At 36.3% G+C, this 19382-nt stretch overlaps 1 protein-coding gene across 4 annotated transcripts in view; it reads right to left on the bottom strand.

Moving 5' to 3' along the window:
• Window positions 1-15353: 15353 nt before the first annotated feature.
• Window positions 15354-19382, bottom strand: part of Mettl15 (methyltransferase like 15) — a 155682-nt gene continuing 151653 nt past the window's right edge. For all 4 annotated transcript variants that reach the window (XM_052724574.1, XM_052724577.1, XM_052724575.1 and 1 more), the window contains one exon: window positions 15354-16938. In XM_052724574.1, coding sequence (XP_052580534.1) covers window positions 16496-16938 — 443 coding nt within the window. In that variant the 3' untranslated portion in view covers window positions 15354-16495. The remainder of the gene's footprint in view (window positions 16939-19382) is intronic.

Here is a 19382-nt window from a genome sequence, read left to right on the forward strand (position 1 = left end):
GCGTGTGTGTGTGTGAGTGTGTTTGCGTGTGTATGTACAAAACCACTCTAGCAGCCCAGGGCAACCTTACTGGAATACTGATATACTGACTGATATCAAAACTGAGATCCCTTTAGACTGTATGGACCTTGAAACACTTGGATAGAAAAGAACCAGAGAGAAATGTTTAGTCTTATCTTATGACATATCATAACATCATATCTGAGAAAGATGACTTGATGAGAGTGACATTCCTATAGTGTAGACATCTTTGGGCCCACAACAGAACTTAGGCATCTCCATAAAACCCATGATGTTACATTTTAAAAAAAGTATATAAGTGTGACTTTTTTTCTTTCAAGAAGCTGTAATTTTAATTAGATTTTTCAAAGGAGACTTTGTTTTGAAAAAATAGCAAGAATCTCAATTCTAGGAAGAAATGACTCATTCAGAAAATTTATTATTTCATAATTACTTTTATTGAGATAATCTACTCTGTGAGGATTAGTATTCTTTATAATATGATTATGTGCCTATATTGTAGAACTTGAAAGGTAGTTGACTAGTCATTCTTTGGAAGGAAAAATTTGGGTATAAGTAAAAAGAATAAATAACTATCAGCAAAAGACAAAGACTCCTGATGACATTACAGGAAAAAAATCTACCTGATAGTGATTATTTATTGTATCTCAAGAAACCAAATTATTGATGTGTTGTGGATATTGCTCTGTATGCTGTGAATGTGTTGCTCTGACTGGTTGATAAATAAAATGCTGATTGGCCAGTAGCCAGGCAGGAAGTATAGGTGGGATAAACAGACAAGGAGAATTCTGGGAAGAGGAACACTGAGTCAGGAGACAACAGTCTGCCATCCAGGGAGCAGCATGTAATGGCACACAGGTAAAGCCATGGAACACATGGCAACATATAGATTAACAGAAATGGGCGGAGTTTAAGTGTCAGAGCTAGTCAGCAGTAGGCCTGAGCTAATGGCTGTGCAGGGTTTTTTTGTTGTTGTTGTTGTTTCTATTTTCTTTTTTTTTTGTTTTTTTTCTTTTTCTTTTTTGTTTGTTTGTTTTGTTTTTTGAGACAGGGTTTCTCTGTGTAGCTTTGTGCCTTTCCTGGAACTCAGTTTGTAAACCAGGCTGGCCTCAAACTCACAGAGATCTGCCTGACTCTGCCTCCCAAGTGCTGGGATTAAAGGTATGCACCACCACCTCTGGCTTGGCTGTGCCGTTTTAATTAATATAAGCCTGTGTGTGTTTACTTGGGTCTGAGCTGCTATGGGCCACAGGAGCCGGATAGGACAAGAAAAACTTTCAGCTACAAATGATATTTATTGCAAAATTTTTGAAGCCCTTATCATAAACAGCTGCTGTAAATTCAATTATGCTTGTAAGAAAATTCCACTTCTTCTACCCTTAAAGGTCCCATAGTACTTCAAGCTTTGTTACAAAATTTATTATGTTCTAACATTTCAAAGTTTACTTTTCTTCTTCTGTTCTATAATGTTACTCCTCAAGAACTAAAAACACACTTCTTTTCACTCCTTTACCCTCACTACCTAGCCAATAAATACTGAATAGCTACAGGTGAGTACAGTAATGAATTAAAGTTTAGTTATGATTCCTATATATCCCCTAATAAAAGATAAGCTATAAACAAACACAACTTTAAAAATTAAAAGTTAAAGAAAAGCTAGTTATAGGGCAACACTATAGAGTCTTAGACAAAGCAACCAGATTTATCATGAGAGCACTGTGTGATGTTCATAATTGGGCAGATCTGCCAAATGAGTATCTGAGTACATCAGCTATGATTCCCTTCTCCCCACACCCAAATGCTGCTAGGCCTTCTCCACTATTGCTCATTTGAGAATGAAGGAAATACTCTCTAAGCTAAAGAAATGTGGAGAACTGGAGATCTGGGGATCATTAGAAATGTTAGATTCTTTAAAGAAGAGAAATCTAAACTGGTTAATGGAACATGATTTCAAAGGGATTTTGAAATTCAAGAGACTTCCCTACCAGCTGATGTTCAGTCTTTGTTTCAAGGCAGATGCTGAATTTTCTCAAAGAAACAATGACCAATTATAGAATTAGATGGTTTCAATGGTCACTGGAGGTTTCTTTTTATCTCACTCCTGACACTTTCTCCTCCCAGGGGGAAAAATGTGTGTGGGTGTGCGTGCATGCATGCATGTATGTGTGTGTGTGTAAATGTGGAAGCCATCTGGTTGGATCTTAAACATGTTTTTAATCATCATGGGGGTTTCTTTGAGCAAACAATTATTTTACAGATTCAGCAGTAGGTACAGTGTCATTCAAAAGAAAACAGCAGCATTAAGAATTCATATGCACCTGGGAAGAGAATGTTACATTTTTATTCCTTGCAGGTAATTGCTTCAGGAGTGTAACATGTTGGCCATCATTTAAGTGAGAGTTTTAAAAGTCTGATTTTTTTTCAAATGTATATTACCAGATGTGGTTAGGGAGATGAATGACAAAGATAAACTTACCTAGAAAGTTTGAGGAGCATATTTTATTGCTTACGAAGTAGAATGTTCACTGTTCAATTGTACATATGAAATAACTCACAAAGATTTATTAAGATCATGAAAATTCTCACTTACATGATCAGGTAACAAGTTAAAGTATATTATTTAAATAATTAAATTCAAATGAAATAATCCTTAAAAATCATCTACTTAAGCCCATTATTGGTTTGTTTTAAAATAATGGAAATCCAACATGAATTGATTTCATTTTTCAAAGAAACAAAACCAGAAATAAAGAGTAAGTAAGAATGAATATATTAGCTCATAGAAAACAAGAATGTGTTGTAGAGCCAAGTTATGGTTATAGACAAGAACAAGTGGGATCAGGTACTCTCATATGTGACTTCCAATGTTCTCATTGCAAATTACTTACTCTTAACTAGTAGGGATGTTACTCGTATACTTTTTAAATTTTATACTTTGCAAGGATTTCCTTTTCACACCAAACTCCTGTGCAAAGTCAGGAAACATCTGATTGGGTTTGTCCTTTCCAGTAAGATTAGCCTAGATTGCTTCAGAATCTACTGCGAAACCAAGGAAGTGGTCATGTAGTAAGATGGCACAGACCAAAGATGCCATGTGAATGGGAGTCAGCCCCACAAGTGGAAAGCATAGTGGAAAGTCCAGTCAAAATGCCATTCCTTTAGAGGTGAGCAGAGAGATGTGTTATTTAGTGTCATTCCCAGGATTTCAACAAAGGTTGGATTCCAAAACCTGTGCTCTTTCAAAATAATAATAATAATGATAATAAGCAGATTGTTTTATAAAAGGGATATGTTCTAAGTATAAACATTCTTAACCCATTTTCAAAGAATAATGATGAAAAACTCCAAATCTTCCCATGTAATTTTTCATATAAATTATCATTAACAAAGATATTACTCACATATTATTAATAACAGAGAGCAAATGAAAAAAGACAAAAGAATTATAAAAATGGAGTATTGGGTTATGTAGTTTAGTTTTAATACAAGGATAACATTTGATTTTTACTGAAATTTAATGAAAAAGAAACTGGAGTAAACAGTTGCTGAACTCCATACCTTATAGAACCCATCCCTGACACTGCTCTGGTGGCCAAGCACCTGAGACCAAATAATCCAGGGACCTCGGGGAAAGCTAAATACTATGGCTTAGCTAAAGGAACATAGTAATAAAATACCCCTGATGACATTCTATTATACTCATAGATCAGTGTCTTGTTCTGCCATCATCAAAGAAGCCTCCCCCTGCAGCAAATGGAAACAAATACACAGACTCCCAGCTAGACAATGTATAGAGTGAGAGACCTTGAAGCACTCTGTACTAAATGTGATGTTGCCATCAAATCTCTCCCCTTGGGGTTCAGGGGACCCTGAAGAAGAGGAGATAGAAAGAATGTAAGAGCCAGGATGGAGAGAGGAGATGAGGAAACAATGGCTTCTAAATACAGCAGGACAGATGCTCGTATGAACTCAGAGACTGTGGCAGCATGCACAGGGGCTGCACCAGTATAAGCCAAATGTGGCCCCGGTGTTGAGAGGAGGAGTGGACACAAGCCCATGTCCCTAACCCAGAAGCTAGCTCCAACTGACCACCATTAGCAAACGAAAATTTATTTTTCTTCAAAGGTGTCTCATTGGGGCTACAAGCCAGGCCCCATGCCCAGCAGTAGATGGCCAACACAAACTGAACTCAGTGGCATCTTTGGAGGTTCTTTGTCTCATAATGTTTTGTCAGGGAATTTTTTTAACCTTATAAGTCCTTTATATATCTATCATGGCTTCTAAGTTTGTGTTTTTTATGGGATTTCTATGTGTTAGAATGCATCTCTGAATCTATATGTGCTTCTTATGCTTTTTCTTTGGCTTTTAATCCTAAATTTGTTTTGTCCTATTCTGTTTTGTTTGTTTTTGTTTTATCATATTTTATTATTATTATTATTATTATTATTATTATTATTTAGATTCACATTTGTTTTCTAAGGAGAGGCAGAAAAAGTGTGGATTCAGATGGAAGGGGAAGCGGGAAGGATCTTGGAGCTAGGAGAGGGGAAACCCTAATTAGAATAATATTATATAAAAAAAATCTATTTTCAATTAAAGCAAAATAGAGAAAACACTTTTTTTCTACATGAAAAGTCCTGCCACACTTTATGTTGCCAAAAAATACAATACAATGTATGAAAAGGGTGGAACACTTTTAAAGAAAGAAATTACATGCTGCTCATATGACAGTGACTCTTTGCTCCCCAAGACATAGAAATTAGTTGATACACATGTCCTTCACCCATGACTCCTCAACTTCAGAATTTTGGCAAGTGCTGTTAATTTCACATTTTAATACATATATTTGCATTATATTTTATGATTGAAACTCCTATCTATTGTAATTCTGTGCTTACAGATTCCGCATAAATCAGTCTCCATATCAAACTTTTATCAACTTGTTATGCCTCAATATTAAGTAGAGTTTATCATTAAAGATTTCCATGATGGTCTGTGAGCCAAATTTCTTAAAAGTGTCTATTGCTTTCCATTTGTAGTATGTCTAGGAACTTGTGATCTACATGTTTCTGGAATCTATACCTTGATGTTTATTATCAAGTTTTTGGTGATTCTAGTCATGTTTTTTCAACTGTGCTCTCTCTATCTCTCCTTTTTCTTTATTTCCTTTTGAAATTTCATGAACTAGAATTCTGATTGTAACTCATCTGTATCTTCCACATTTCCTTTCTCTTTTCTTTTTGTTACTTGTTGCTTTATTTCAGATACTACCTTTAGAGAAACCTCCAGCTCACAATGTCTTAAATGCTCTCAAATCCACCAAGTTCTTATGTTGTTGTACCTGAACACTGTTCAGATGTTTCAGTTTGTCTTTTTTACGTTTCAGGTCTCTTTATTTCCTAAAATGTATTTAGGCCATGCACTTAAACCCTCTATGGGGAGGTTTTATTATCCACATTCTTCTCCCTTTTAAAAGTTGTACTATCTCTTTATTTTGGGTAATTTTCTGAGTTATATATACTATATATATATATAAACTTATACAAATTATTATAGAAATGTGATCTTGAGGGGGTTTAAAATTGTTTTGTCAGAAATTCTTGCTAATGACTCTACTAACCAGGTCAATTTAATCCTATTTCAAGGTCTAAAATGATCTGAAATTAAGTTCAGTTCTTGCAAGGTTCAAATGGAGGTCTTCATGTTCATATGAGCTCCCAAAGAGACTGTCTGAAAGTTCCTTAGTCTCCCAGCTTTCTCTAGGAATCTAAATTAGTGGCTATCAATGCTGGCTTTTTCTCTCCTCTTGGATATTTTTTGCTCTATTTTATTCCACTTAGATATACAATAGGGTATGTTTTAAACTGGGTTTCCTGTTCTTAGTAAGATGTTTGATAGATATTATATTGTCATTATCAAAGGTGATGTCATACTTAATAAATACTTACTAGTTTGCTGTCAATTTAAGCCTTCATGTCTTCCATTTTCAATGTTTGCAAAACAATGATATAATACTTTATATATTTTCTTTTATCTAGGAGATATTTAATGACTACCATTTGGTTTTAGCATAAGGCCGTTTTAAGACTGTACTCTGAAGAGATTAGAGACTGAGGAGACAAGCAAAATTGATTGAACTGAATCTTGGAACAAAGGTAAATTGTGGGGAGAAAAGCAAGGATTAGTTTTGTTATGAACTATGGGAGTACAAAATAGGGGATGTGAGATTTATAAACACTTAGATGAAGGAAGGGGCAGGGCTTAGAGGTGTTCGTTCTAATAAACCATCTTTCTGGGTCTGTGAAACCAAAGACAATCAGTTCATTAAAAGTATCAATAGTCCTTTCACTAGTTATTGTCCCTTTAAAGTTCGCAACATACACATTCAAATGCTCTCTTGGTCTCTTCTTGTTTTGTGAAGTAGACACTTACACATGCTTTAAAGCTCTAGTAAAATTATATCAATGTGTTTCCCCATGATGGTTCCATAACCACTCCCCTAACTGTCTTCTTTTCTTCTACTACTTCTTTTGGCTTTACCAACTGCTTCATTGCTGTCAGGCTATCTTTTTATTTTTAATAATTCTAGTTTCCTCATGTGGGAAAACGTATCACATTTGTCTTTCTGTGCTTGTGATTTATAGCCCTGTAACAATCTTCCTCTTAATATCTCAAAAATACTTTATCCTTTCTTTCCTAATAGCATACACTGAAGCTTCCTACATAGGCTTCCAGCAGCATTGACACTGATACGGAGGAATACGAGGTTACTTTTTCCAATCTAAAGAAATGTCAAACAACTTTAGGAGCTGGTTCTTTTAATGCCATCTTGTTTTTCATAAACAGAAATTCCACAATGACAACAGCTGTATCTCTTAAATACCTTCTCAAGGTATGACAAACACCAAAGGCCTTAAATAAACAGTAAGTGGGAATAAAATTTCCAAGTAAATGGATTGCAACTCCATCGGTTGCTGTGAGTGACACAGGGGCTATACTTACAGCTGCCAGGATAAAGCAGACACATCCTTAATCACGGTGTGCACAAACGTAAGGTAGAGTTTGGTAAACCTTTGTCAGCCAAATAACTGCACCATTGAGTATTCACTATATTTCTAGACATATCCATTATCTGATTTCATTCTTAGTTGTGATTTCATGCACACGTATTATCCTCTGTTTCACTCATAGTAACTTCATTACAAAGTCTAAATATCATTCTTGTTTCAAAGTGAAATAAACAAGAATTCTAGAAACCAAATAACATACCTAAGTTCACATATTCAGCAATCACATGTAGACCTAAAATTAAAATTGAAGTTTTTATTTTCTCTATCATCAATAGTTGTTATTTATTTACACTATTCCTAATGGTAATTCTATTAACATGTGGATAATACTTTCCTTGAGAGAATGATGGGGTTCATGCTGATTGTTTAGATATAAACCCTCACTTGAGTAAGGCAGATGAGTATTAATTGGTAAATATAAGGTGGAGATCAAGGGACACAGTTTCTCAAGGATCACAAATATCTCATGCCTTTGTCTGAATTTAGCTTTGCATATATTCATTTCAGTAATCAGTTACATAACAAACTGTTATGGGTAAATGATTTGTTCAGTAATTAAGGCAACATATTGCATAAGGGGGTACACTGTTACCAGAGGGACAATTTTTTACTTCATACATCAAAACATTACATTTTTTTTTTGCAATTTGTCTAATAACTTGATTGGATTTCTGAAATGAAAAGTAACCAAAAAGTTTTTGAAGAACCTTGTGGTAGGTAATATGAACTATGTCCACTGTTACCTTGCATAAATCATTCTATTAAATCTTTAATTTAAAAAATTTATAGTGTAATGAAACTTTTAAAAATAATTTCTACTTACACATACTCTAAATATTCTGTCAGATCACTTTGTATTACTAAATACTAGCTGAAAATAACATCAACCCACAAATAAAACTGGACAAAATATAAAATTTGAGAAATATAAAAATACTTTTGGTTGTACAACCCAGCCTCTTGAGATATGCGTGGATTTGCAAACAATGCTCCATTTGATATTAAGCACATGGCACTGTAGTTCTGAGAAAAAAAGTTCTAATTTGAGATTTCTTTCACCAATTTATATTTATCTCCCTTTTATTATTTCTTTGAGGGGGGGGTTGGTTTTTCAAGACAGGGTTTCTCTGTGTAGCTTTGCTCCTTTCCTGAAACTCACTCTGTAGCCCAAGCTGGCCTCGAACTCACAGAGATCTGCCTGCCTCTGACTCCCGAGTGCTGAATTTATTTTTATCAAGAATTTTGTGCATACACATACACACACACACACACACACACACACACACACTTAGTCTGCCATAACACCAAGCAAGATTTCTTTAATACCATGGTGAACGGTATTCCTGAAGTAGAATTTTATCTTGAAGTCATTCTTCAGAACTTTGAAAGTATTTATTGTCATCTTGGCTGATATGTAAAATTAAATTAATTATAAAAAAATTCACAAAACATTCTTCTTATTTGAATAACTATCTAGTTCAACTGTAAAATGCTGAATATATAAAATATCTACTAAAATATTGCAGCAATCATAAAAATGTATAACCTAGATTTCCAATTCCTCTTCATATTTATTTGCCCAGAGTTAAGTTACAATATGAATTAATATCACTTGATTTGGCATGTTTTTATATGATAATGGCAGCAGTGAGTATAAAAAGAAGAAATGTAAGTTTAAAATTTTTCCTAAATGGTTAGCTTTTTCTACATGCTCACTGAATGAGAAGCAGTGTGTGTGTGTGTGTGTGTGTGTGTGTGTGTATTTAATTACCATTAAGAATACTATCATAACTTTTGGGGAAGGAATTTGGAATCATCCTTAAAAGTGTACAGAACAATAATTATGTTTATTATTTCAAAACAAAAATAATGATAAGACTTTTTAAAAACGTTTGGAAATATATAGCATTCTTCAGAGACTGAAGGAAATATGTTTTCAAACACTTGCAATATTTCAAGTGATTTTTACAAATACATTAATTACAAAAGCTTAATGGGCATACTGTACTCACTTATAAACTACTGGCTATAAGTAGATACTATACATATATAATACACACATATATAACATATATAAATGAACTTACACAAATTATATACAAATGCTATATAAAATACAAAAGATAAATTTTAAAAAATGATGCATCTCCAAAGAGAACGTAATGAATAATTTATAAAATACAAACAAACTAGATAGCCACAAAATGATACGCAGTGATTCACTATCATTATGTAAGTTATAAACTGCAACTTTCTACCCATTTTCATTTGCTATATTAAATCAAGGCTATGCCCAACTATTCTGAGAAAGCAGTCAGTAAAGACATTCAGAAATGTTTTGTTGGCAAAGCCTGAGATTCGATTATAAAGACTAGTTTTATTTTGGTGTAAGTACCTCCAAGTAACTGACTGTGTCACTGGAGTTCCTATGTGTATTGTTTGAATTGCCCAAAACTATACTCTAGATTTAAGGTTTTAAAATACATTCCTGTATTTTATTATGAATCCTGCAACAAAAGCCTAGTAACAGAATATGGTACGTGTGTGTGTGTGTGTGTGTGTGTGTGTGTGTGTGTGTGTGTGTGTAAATCAATAGAATTTTAAAAATAAATGCTGTGTTTATTGAAGGATCTTTCTTATACATATACAAGATATTTTCCTGTTAGTGTGTTACTTTCCCATGGTGGTTTTACCAAGTTGTCAGCAACTCAGTGGGTTAAAAACAAGAGAAGTTTCGTACACTTATCCACTGGGACTGAGCTCCACAACACTGCATTTTGATTGGTTGATTTGTTTTGTGGTCTCCATCTGTTGCAAAGAGAGTTTCCTTGATGAGGGGTGAGGATTACATTTGTCTGTGGGCATTTAGGGACCCATGTTTAGAATGTAGTTGGGGACTTTGCTACTTTAGTGAAGTGGTGGTTGATAAGTATTTAAGAGGCAGTTTATTCTGTGTCAATTTAATAGAATAGTGGTAGACTCTCCCCTAGAGTCTATGACCTACCCAGTCATGCATTCCTGGATCAATTAACAGTAGTAGACATGGGTTCTATCTAGTGGAGAAAGCCTTAAGTCTAATCAGAAAGTAGTTCATTACTCCCAGAGCCTTCATACAATTATTGCACCAGAGAGCATATTTTACCAGTCTAGTAATTATCGTAGCTCACACGGTTCACACTGTTGATCACCTTTTTCCACAAGAAGCCCAAATAGTACCTCCCAGCAGCATGAAAACTAGTCAGTAGGAATGAAGCTTCCATGTCAATATAAGTTTGATTTCTCCATGTCCTGTGACTTAGGTAATGTGGTGTCTTCAACAATAGGATCTTTCTTTCAAGATCAAGAGGTTAACCAAGAGCAATGGCAATAGCCTCTACTATTTAGGAAGCAATGGGACTCCCATCAATCAACTGCTCAAAGGGATGTAACTCATACATGGCAGTGAGTTTTTTGATAGCCTATGGTGTTGGGGATGCACTTCCCCCTCACCACATAGGGTAATTCCCCTTAAATTCATGTATGTGTATATTTTCACAAGTATTTACACTCATAGTAGGAAGCTTCTACAATAGTAGGTTTCCATGTCTTTTTCAAAAGTCTTTAGTATAGGTTATTATGGTTGTCTGAATGAAAATTGTCCCCATAGACAGCAATGAGAGAGATACCATGAAAGAAGGAGACATCATGGGGATAGGGGGAAACCAGGTGCTAGGGAAGTTCCCAGGAACCCACAAGGATGACCCCAGCTCAGACTACTAGCTATAGTGGAGAGATGCCTGAACTGGCTTACCCCAGTAATCAGATCAGTGAATATCCTAACTATCATCATAGAGTCTTCATCCAGTAACTGATGGAAGCAGGTGCAGAGATCCACAGCCAAGCACCAGGATGAGCTGCAGGAGTCCAGTTGAAGAGAGAGAAGAGGGATTCTATGAGCAAGGAGCATCAAGACAACCAAAGCTAGTGGGAACTCATGAACTTTAGACCAACAGTCATGGAGCCTCCATGGGACTGGACTAGGTCGTCTTCACAGCGAGACAGTTGTGAAGCCTGATCTGCTTAAGAGGCCCCCTGGCAGTAGGATCAGGATCCATCCCTGGTACATGAGCTGGCTTTTGGAGCTCAATACCTATGGTGGGATACCTTGCACAGCCTTGATGCAGGGGGGATGGACTTGGACCTGCTTCTACTGAACGCACCAGGCACTGCTGACTCCCCGTGGGAGGCCTTACCTTTTCGGAGTGAACTGGAGGAGAGGTTGAGGGGAAGACTGGGGAAGGGTAGGAGGAGGGAAGAGGAGGATCTGTGGTTGGTATGTAAAATGAATAAAAAATTCCTTAATAAAAAATAAAATTAAGAAAAAAAGAAAATAGCCCCCATAGCCTCTTAGGAAGTAGCATTTTTGAAAGTGTGGCCTTGTTGGAGAAAGTGTGGCCCTGTCGGGTGGGCAATGAAGTTTCAGAAGCTCAAGCCAGGCTTAGTGGCTCACTCTTCCTGATGCCTGTGGATCCAGATGTAGAACTCTCATGCACATGTCTACCTGCATGCCACCATACTCCCCACCATGATGATACTGGACTAAATCTCTCAACTGTAAGCAAGTCCCACAGAAAAGTTTTCCTCGTAAGAGGAAATAGTCATGGTGTCTCTTCACAGGAAGAAAATCCTAACTATGACAGTTAAATTTCCCTATAGCCCTTCATTTATTCTACTCTCACAACTACTCTGCTTAGCCGACCTTGCTCCATTTCTCATTTTTCTTCCTTTATACCACCTTCTATCCCTCTCCCTTGGCTAAGGTTAAGTGTACTATCCATTCTTACCAGATTATCTTTAGCTTTTGTTTTTTGAGGAAATTCCATATTGATCTCCATAGTGACTATACTAAGTCACACTTTCACTAGGAATGTATAAGCATTTCCTTTTATTTTCATCCATGCCAGAATTCATTTTCTTTTCTTTTTTTTTTTTTTTATTAATTTATTTTGCAATACAATTCAGTTCTACATATCAGCCACGGATTCCCTTGTTCTCCCCCCTCCCGTCCCCCTCACCTTCCCCCCAACCCCCCCCCCCCCCCATTCCCATCTCCTCCAGGGCAAAGCCTTCCCCACAGACTGAGGTCAACCTGGTAGACTCAGTCCAGGTAGGTCTAGTCCCCTCCTCCCAGGCCGAGCCAAACAATCCTGCATAGGCCCCAGGTTTCAAACAGCCAACTCATGCAATGAGCACAAGATCTGGTCCCACTGCCTGGGTGCCTCCCAAACAGATCAAGCCAATCAACTGTCTCATCCGTTCAGAGGGCCTGATCCAGTGGGGACCCCTCAGCCATTGGTTCATAGTTCATGTGTTTCCATTCATTTGGCTATTTGTCCCTGTGCTTTATCCAACCTTGGTCTCAACAATTCTCGCTCATATAAACCCTCCTCATTCTCGCTAATTGGACTCCCAGAGATCCACCCGGGGCCTAGTCATGGATCTCTGCATCCAGATTCCTCAGTAGTTGGATGAGGTTTCTAGCACAACAATTAGGGTGTTTGGCCATCCCATCACCAGAGTAGGTCAGTTCGGGCTGTCTCTCGACCACTGCCAGCAGTCTGTTGTGTGGGTATCTTTGTGGATTTCTGTGGGCCTCTCTAGCACTTTGCTTCTTCCTATTCTCATGTGGTCTTTATTTACCATGGTCTCCTATTCCTTATTCTCCCTCTCTGTTGTTGATCCAGCTGGGATCTCCCGCTCCCCCAAGCTCTCTTTCCCTCAACCCTCGCCTTTCATTACCCCCACTCATGTCCAGGCTGTTCATGTAGATCTCATTCCATTTCTCTGTCATTGGGTGATCCCTGTGTCTTTCTTGGGGTCCTGTTTTCCAGGTAGCCTCCCTGGTGATGTGAGTAGCAGACAAGTCATCCTTGTTTCATGTCTAGTATCCTGCTATGAGTGAGTACATACCATGTTTGTCTTTCTGAGTCTGGGTTACCTCACTCAGGATGATTTTTTCTAGATCCATCCATTTGTCTGCAAACCTCATGATGCCATTGTTTTTCTCTGCTGAGTAGTATTCCATTGTGTATATGTACCACATTTTGTTTATCCATTCTTCAGTTGAAGGGCATCTGGGTTGTTTCCATGTTCTGGCTATTACAAACAATGCTGATATGAACATAACTGAACAAGTGCTCTTATGGTGTGGTTGAGCATTTCTTGGGTATATGCCCAAGAGTGGTATAGCTGGATCTTGGGGGAGATTGATTCCCAATTTTCTAAGAAAGCGCCATATTGATTTCCAAAGTGGTTGTACAAGCTTGCATTCCCACCAGCAGTGGAGGAGAGTTCCCCTAGCTCCACATCCTCTCCAGCATAAGGTGTCTTCAGTGTTTTTGATCTTAGCCATTCTGACAGGCATAAGGTGGTATCTCAGAGTTGTTTTGATTTGCATTTCCCTGATGATTAGGGATGTTGAGCAGTTCCTTAAATGTCTTTTGGCCATTTGAGTTTCCTCTGTTGAGAATTCTCTGTTTAGTTCTATAGCCCATTTCTTAATTGGACTGTTGGGCATTTTGATGTCTAATTTCTTGAATTCCTTATATATTCTGGATATCAGTCCTCTGTCAGATGTGGGGTTGGTGAAGATCTTTTCCCATTCTGTAGGCTGTTGCTTTGCCTTGTTGACCGTATCCTTTGCTCTACAAAAGCTTCTCAGTTTCAAGAGGTCCCATTGATTGATTGTTTGTCTCAGAGTCTGTGCTACTGGTGTTCTATTTAGGAAGTAGTCTCCTATGCCAATGCGTTCAAGACTACTTCCTACTTTCTCTTCTAGCAGGTTCAGAGTAGCTGGATTTATGTTGAGGTCCTTGATCCACTTGGACTTAAGTTTTGTGCACGGTGATAGATATGGATCTATTTGCAGCCTTCTACATGTTGATATCCAGTTTTGCCAGCACCATTTGTTGAAGATGCTTTCTTTTTTCCATTGTGCACTTTTGGCTTCTTTGTCAAAAATTATATGTTCATAGGTGTGTGGATTAATGTCAGGGTCTTCAATTCGATTCCATTGGTCCACATGTCGGTTTTTATGCCAGTACCAAGCTGTTTTTATTACTGTAGCTCTATAGTAGAGCTTGAAGTCAGGGATCGTGATGCCTCCAGAAGTTGTGTTATTGTACAGGATTCCTTTGGCTATCCTGGGTTTTTTGTTTTTCCATATGAAGTTGAGTATTATTTTTTCCAGGTCTGTGAAGAATTGTGTTGGTATTTTGATGGGGATTGCATTGAATCTGTAGATTGCTTTTGGTAAGATTGCCATTTTTACTATGTTAGTCCTGCCTATCCATGAGCATGGGAGATCTTTCCATTTTCTGACATCTTCTTCAATTTCTTTTTTCAGGGACTTAAAGTTCTTGTCATATAGGTCCTTCACTTGCTTGGTTAGTGTTACCCCAAGGTATTTTATGTCATTTGTGGCTATAGTAAAGGGTGATGTATCTCTGATTTCCTTCTCTGCTTCTTTGTCCATTGTATATAGGAGGGCTACTGATTTTTTTGAGTTGATCTTGTATCCTGCTATGTTGCTGAAGGTGTTTATAAGCTGTATCAGTTCCTTGGTGGAATCTTTGGGGTCGCTCAGGTATACTATCATGTCATCTGCAAATAGGGAAAGCTTGACTTCTTCCTTTCCAATTTGTATCCCCTTAATCTCCTTATGCAGAATTCATTTTCTTAATGATTGTTTTTTGTTTTTGAATGGATGGAACAGACTCTCTATGCAGTTTCAATTTCTATTTCCTCATGGATAAAGATGTTAACCATTTATATGAATATTGCACATTTGTACTTCATCTTTTAAGAATTATCTATTCATTAGCCCATTTATTAATCACATTCACACCTTCTTTTTATTGATTTTAATTTCATGGAATCCATTGTCAGTTTTTGGTATCATTTCCTTAACTACTGGGGTATAATGGCAACATCTGTGATTCCAGTATGAAAAGGTGGGAATTGGTAGATCCCTGGAACTAAATGGCAATACAGTGAAAGCAATCAGTGAACTTGAAGCTAATTGAGAGACTCTTATCTAAAATAAATAAGAATAAAAAAAATGACTGAGGAAGACACCTGCCTTGACCTCTGACCCTCACATAAACAAACATGTGTATGAGCACCTGTACACACACACACACACACACACACACACACACACACACACACACACACACACAAATAAAATATAGCACTTATAATCAGTGGAATTTTATTCAGTCATAAAAAATACTAAGGTTCTTTTATTGTTCATCTTCAAAAAAAGGGGATGAAACTAAATATCATTATGTCAAGCAAAAACAGCCAGATTCAGAAGGACAAATATTGCATGTCTCTTCTCTCACATACAGAAAGAAATTAGATTTAAACTTACATGTGTGTACATATATGTATAAATATATACATGAATATTATATGTATACACAAGTAGAAAGAGGGTTAAGAGAGGGGAGGGAGCTATCTAGGAGGATAACAGAGTACCTGTGACATGAAGAGACCAAGAAGGAAGGAAGGAATTAGAGAAGGGAAAGAGAAGAGTAGTGGGGGTGATAAGAATCAGTACCATGCTTTATTTTTATGGAAATTCCATAATGAAACTTATTATTTTTTATAATATCTAAAAGTTAATTAAAAAATCTCAAGATGCGAATGAGAGATTACATTGCTCACTGAAGGTATTGTACATTACTGCAACAGATACAACTGACATCCAATAGAAGCTCTGTACTTCACATTTTCTATGAGGGCTGTTAGGGAAATTGCATGTGCTTACTTTGCAAAACACGAAACATGGATCATACTGAGAAATGCCTTCAAAGCAATGAACTAGGATTTCACTAGTTAAAATCATCAGTGTGGCATATTTTAAATAATACTAGAAAATTAAAATTTGTAAAAAGCTTACATTTGATAAAGCTACAGTAAGGGAAACTATACTTTGTTCCATAATCATCATGAATTATTTGAGCCATAGAAAGTCTGTTGCAAATGTGAATATCTCAATTTGGAATGTAGAGCATACAGTTATGATTATCTTTCTCTTTGAAGCTTGAGTTTACAAATCTAGATTAATACAATGTCAGTTTTTCCATTTCCTCATTAAAGGGAGGAATGATTTTATAATTCAAATACAATGCAGAGATCAACAAGTTTTCCAGTTTTGAGACTCTGCCCTCTGAGTGGAAGTTTTTATGTCATGTTAAAACTTCCTACATTATCTTTAGATAAAAAAATAATAATAAATACCACTAATTTCTAGACTGCCCCATACTTTACATTGCATCAAACTGTTCAGAAACACTATTTTAAATCAGAAAACAATTTATAGTATAGAAGGAAAAATTGAGGATCAAATAATAAGATCCTCATAATTTGATAGCTGCCCTGAGCTTGGCTGAGCGCCCTCTGGGGTTATTTTGCACATCTTGATCTTCTGGAGTAAGTACCTTCTTGTGAATCAGATCCCACATCAGAGGAGCTCTTACAGCACTGCTCCCCTCAATCTCAGGATTTGAATCCAGCAGGGAAGCCTGCCTCACCTTCTGTCTAATGCTTAGGTTAAATCTTTCCGTCATACTTATCCCAAGCAAAAATCGTTTGACAATGCGATCTTCTAAAGAGTGGAAGGAGAGGGCGACAAGGCGACCACCAGTTTTCAGGAATTTCTGTGCTGTTTTCAGTCCTGTGTAGAGTTCATTGAGCTCATTGTTCACAAAGATTCGAAGAGCTTGGAAAGTCTTGGTAGCAATGTGGGTGGATCTTTGTAGCAAGTCCTTTCTTGCATAGACAGCTGAGGGAGGAAAGGCACCTAGAGAGATTTTGTAAGAATAAGGAAAGAAGAAAAGTAGCATTAACATTTACTATGTAAATGTCCTATTTACCCATATTTAAAAAACTAAATTTTCTGAGAAATTGTGACATTTCATTTATAATTCCCTCTTATTTTAATTTTTCTTTATGGTTTAAACCACATATAATTGCTATCTTTTATAATTCAACAACAACTGTAATCAAACAAAAAGAGAGAAATAGGAGTAGACAACATTTTGAAGATATTAATATAAAATTTTACAACTTTGCAAAAACCATTAACTTACAGTAATAAAAAATGTAATGTGCTGCAAATAAAATAAAGAAAACCACATCTAGGTGCATCATAACTGAACTGCCACAAGCTAAAGACAGTAAGAAAAGTCATAAAAGCAGCAAAGAAAATAACAGATCCTCAATGGGTCAATGTACAGAGAATAAGAGACTGGGAGAGTTCAGCCCTAAATAGGACCTATATACCACACTCCTCTCCTCAAGGCACAAGGATCTTCCAGAGGAGGAGGGGGAGGGAGATGGTGGTGGTGGTGGTAATGGTGGTAGCGGTGGTGGTGGTAGATAACTTCAAGGAAACTGTTTTCCTACCTCAGCAGTGATTGTGGCAGCATAAAAATAAAAATACTGTTTTAAACACACACACACACACACACCATGAATGATAAGAGGGAAAGTGATAAGCTGAAAGTCTATTAAAACATAAAAACCTTTGCTTCAAAAGGTACTAAAAATCGACAGGAAAGAAAAAAAAATCAAATCACATATCTAATGAGACTTGAAGAGAAAAGAAGCACACTAGAGAATGACAAAAGATACTGTTTCCATAATACTCTGCAGCATGCACATTGGACCAAACTTGCTCTGTACAGTTCAAGGATTGGAGTGAGCAGAAGTGATGAATTTTATACAATCTTACCTTAGGAAATATGATGTTAATATATCTTAGAAATGTCAATGAATTTATATGAGAATTCTACCTTTAAGAGAAGGTTATTAGTGAATATTCCTGAGAAATTATATTTCCATTCTAGATTTCTTATGAATGAACATCTGAGAGAATGATTGGAATAAAAGTATTTTAGTATCTTAGATATGTTTCTTGCAAAAAAAAAGCAAATTGTAAGAGGATATGCATGCTTAGATCAGATTTCATACTGTTTACACAGCATGGGTGCAACCAGTGCTGTATATTAATTTTCTCTGGGAACTACAACAGAGAAGAGGGAAGTAACATACCCAAGCATGAAGAACCTGGGTATCTGAATAAACAATCATTATGATGAGCTCACTCTGTCCCTGTAAAACCTACATGTTAAGAAAGGTTAGACTCTAGAAATTTATCCTCCAACCTGATGGGTCTCTCAGAAACAAGATGTCACTGTGTAAACAGAAAAGGTAGGTCAATTTCTTTCAGTCTGTTAACTGATTTCTCATATTTTTACGAAAAATAGTTTGATCACTAAGAAACGTGTTTCGCAGAATTCTAAGGATCTAAACAAAATGCAGTGAGTCATTATTTGAGGCTCAGATTTGGAGGAAGCTTGAACAAGACTGGATTCCTAGCTACTTTCAACTTTACAGAATTCAATATCAATGTTCAAAAGAGAAATGCCATGTAAAATAGTTTCAAGACATGCATTTTTGTGTAAAATAATATAGCCAATGAATTAACAAATATTGCAGGGTGCTTTTAAATGCTTTAAATGTTTTCTTATCATTATACTTAAAATTTTGCAGAAATTAAGAGCATGGTTATACATGGTAATCACTTAACTTGATATTTTAAAACAGAATTTTCATTTCAAAGATACTCATTTGAATATATAGTTTTAAACATACTACTGAATTATCCACAAATGATTTTACCTTATCTAAGTTCATCAAATAGAGAAAAGCAAAGAACATAATGTATGTTTGCAGGCTACTGCCAATGAATATGTTTTTGAAAACAAAAGAATGTTTTATAACAAAATAATAGGAATAATCAACCGCTATCTAGCATAGTCCTAGAAATATGAAAGGCATTTCCATTTCCCAGATAAATGACACCTTCCTATGCCTCAGAATGGAAAAAGTTTATAATTTTGACAGTCAACTAGCTGTAAAACTATGAGGATCTTGACCAATTCTTTTATTCTGAAGAAATCTTTTTTATTTCAAAATAGTAACATAAAGTAAAATTATGTTAATGTCCTATATAACACAATTTCAAGTTTATATAATATATATTCACAATTAGATATATCCACACTGCACAGAAACCTGCAGATGACAAATGGAGAACCCTGTAATCGACAAGCTTTTCTTCAGGAAGGTCCCATTTGACCTTTGCAATGCCATGTAGTCACAGAAAATGAACACAAAATCTTTCAATTATATCTAGTGTATTACCCATTAAGCTTTCATTCTGGGCCTTGGTGACTATTG

Source organism: Peromyscus californicus, unplaced genomic scaffold, assembly GCF_007827085.1.
Source record: "Peromyscus californicus insignis strain IS unplaced genomic scaffold, ASM782708v3 Scaffold_7__1_contigs__length_154581171, whole genome shotgun sequence".
NCBI classification, from domain to species: Eukaryota; Metazoa; Chordata; class Mammalia; order Rodentia; family Cricetidae; genus Peromyscus; species Peromyscus californicus.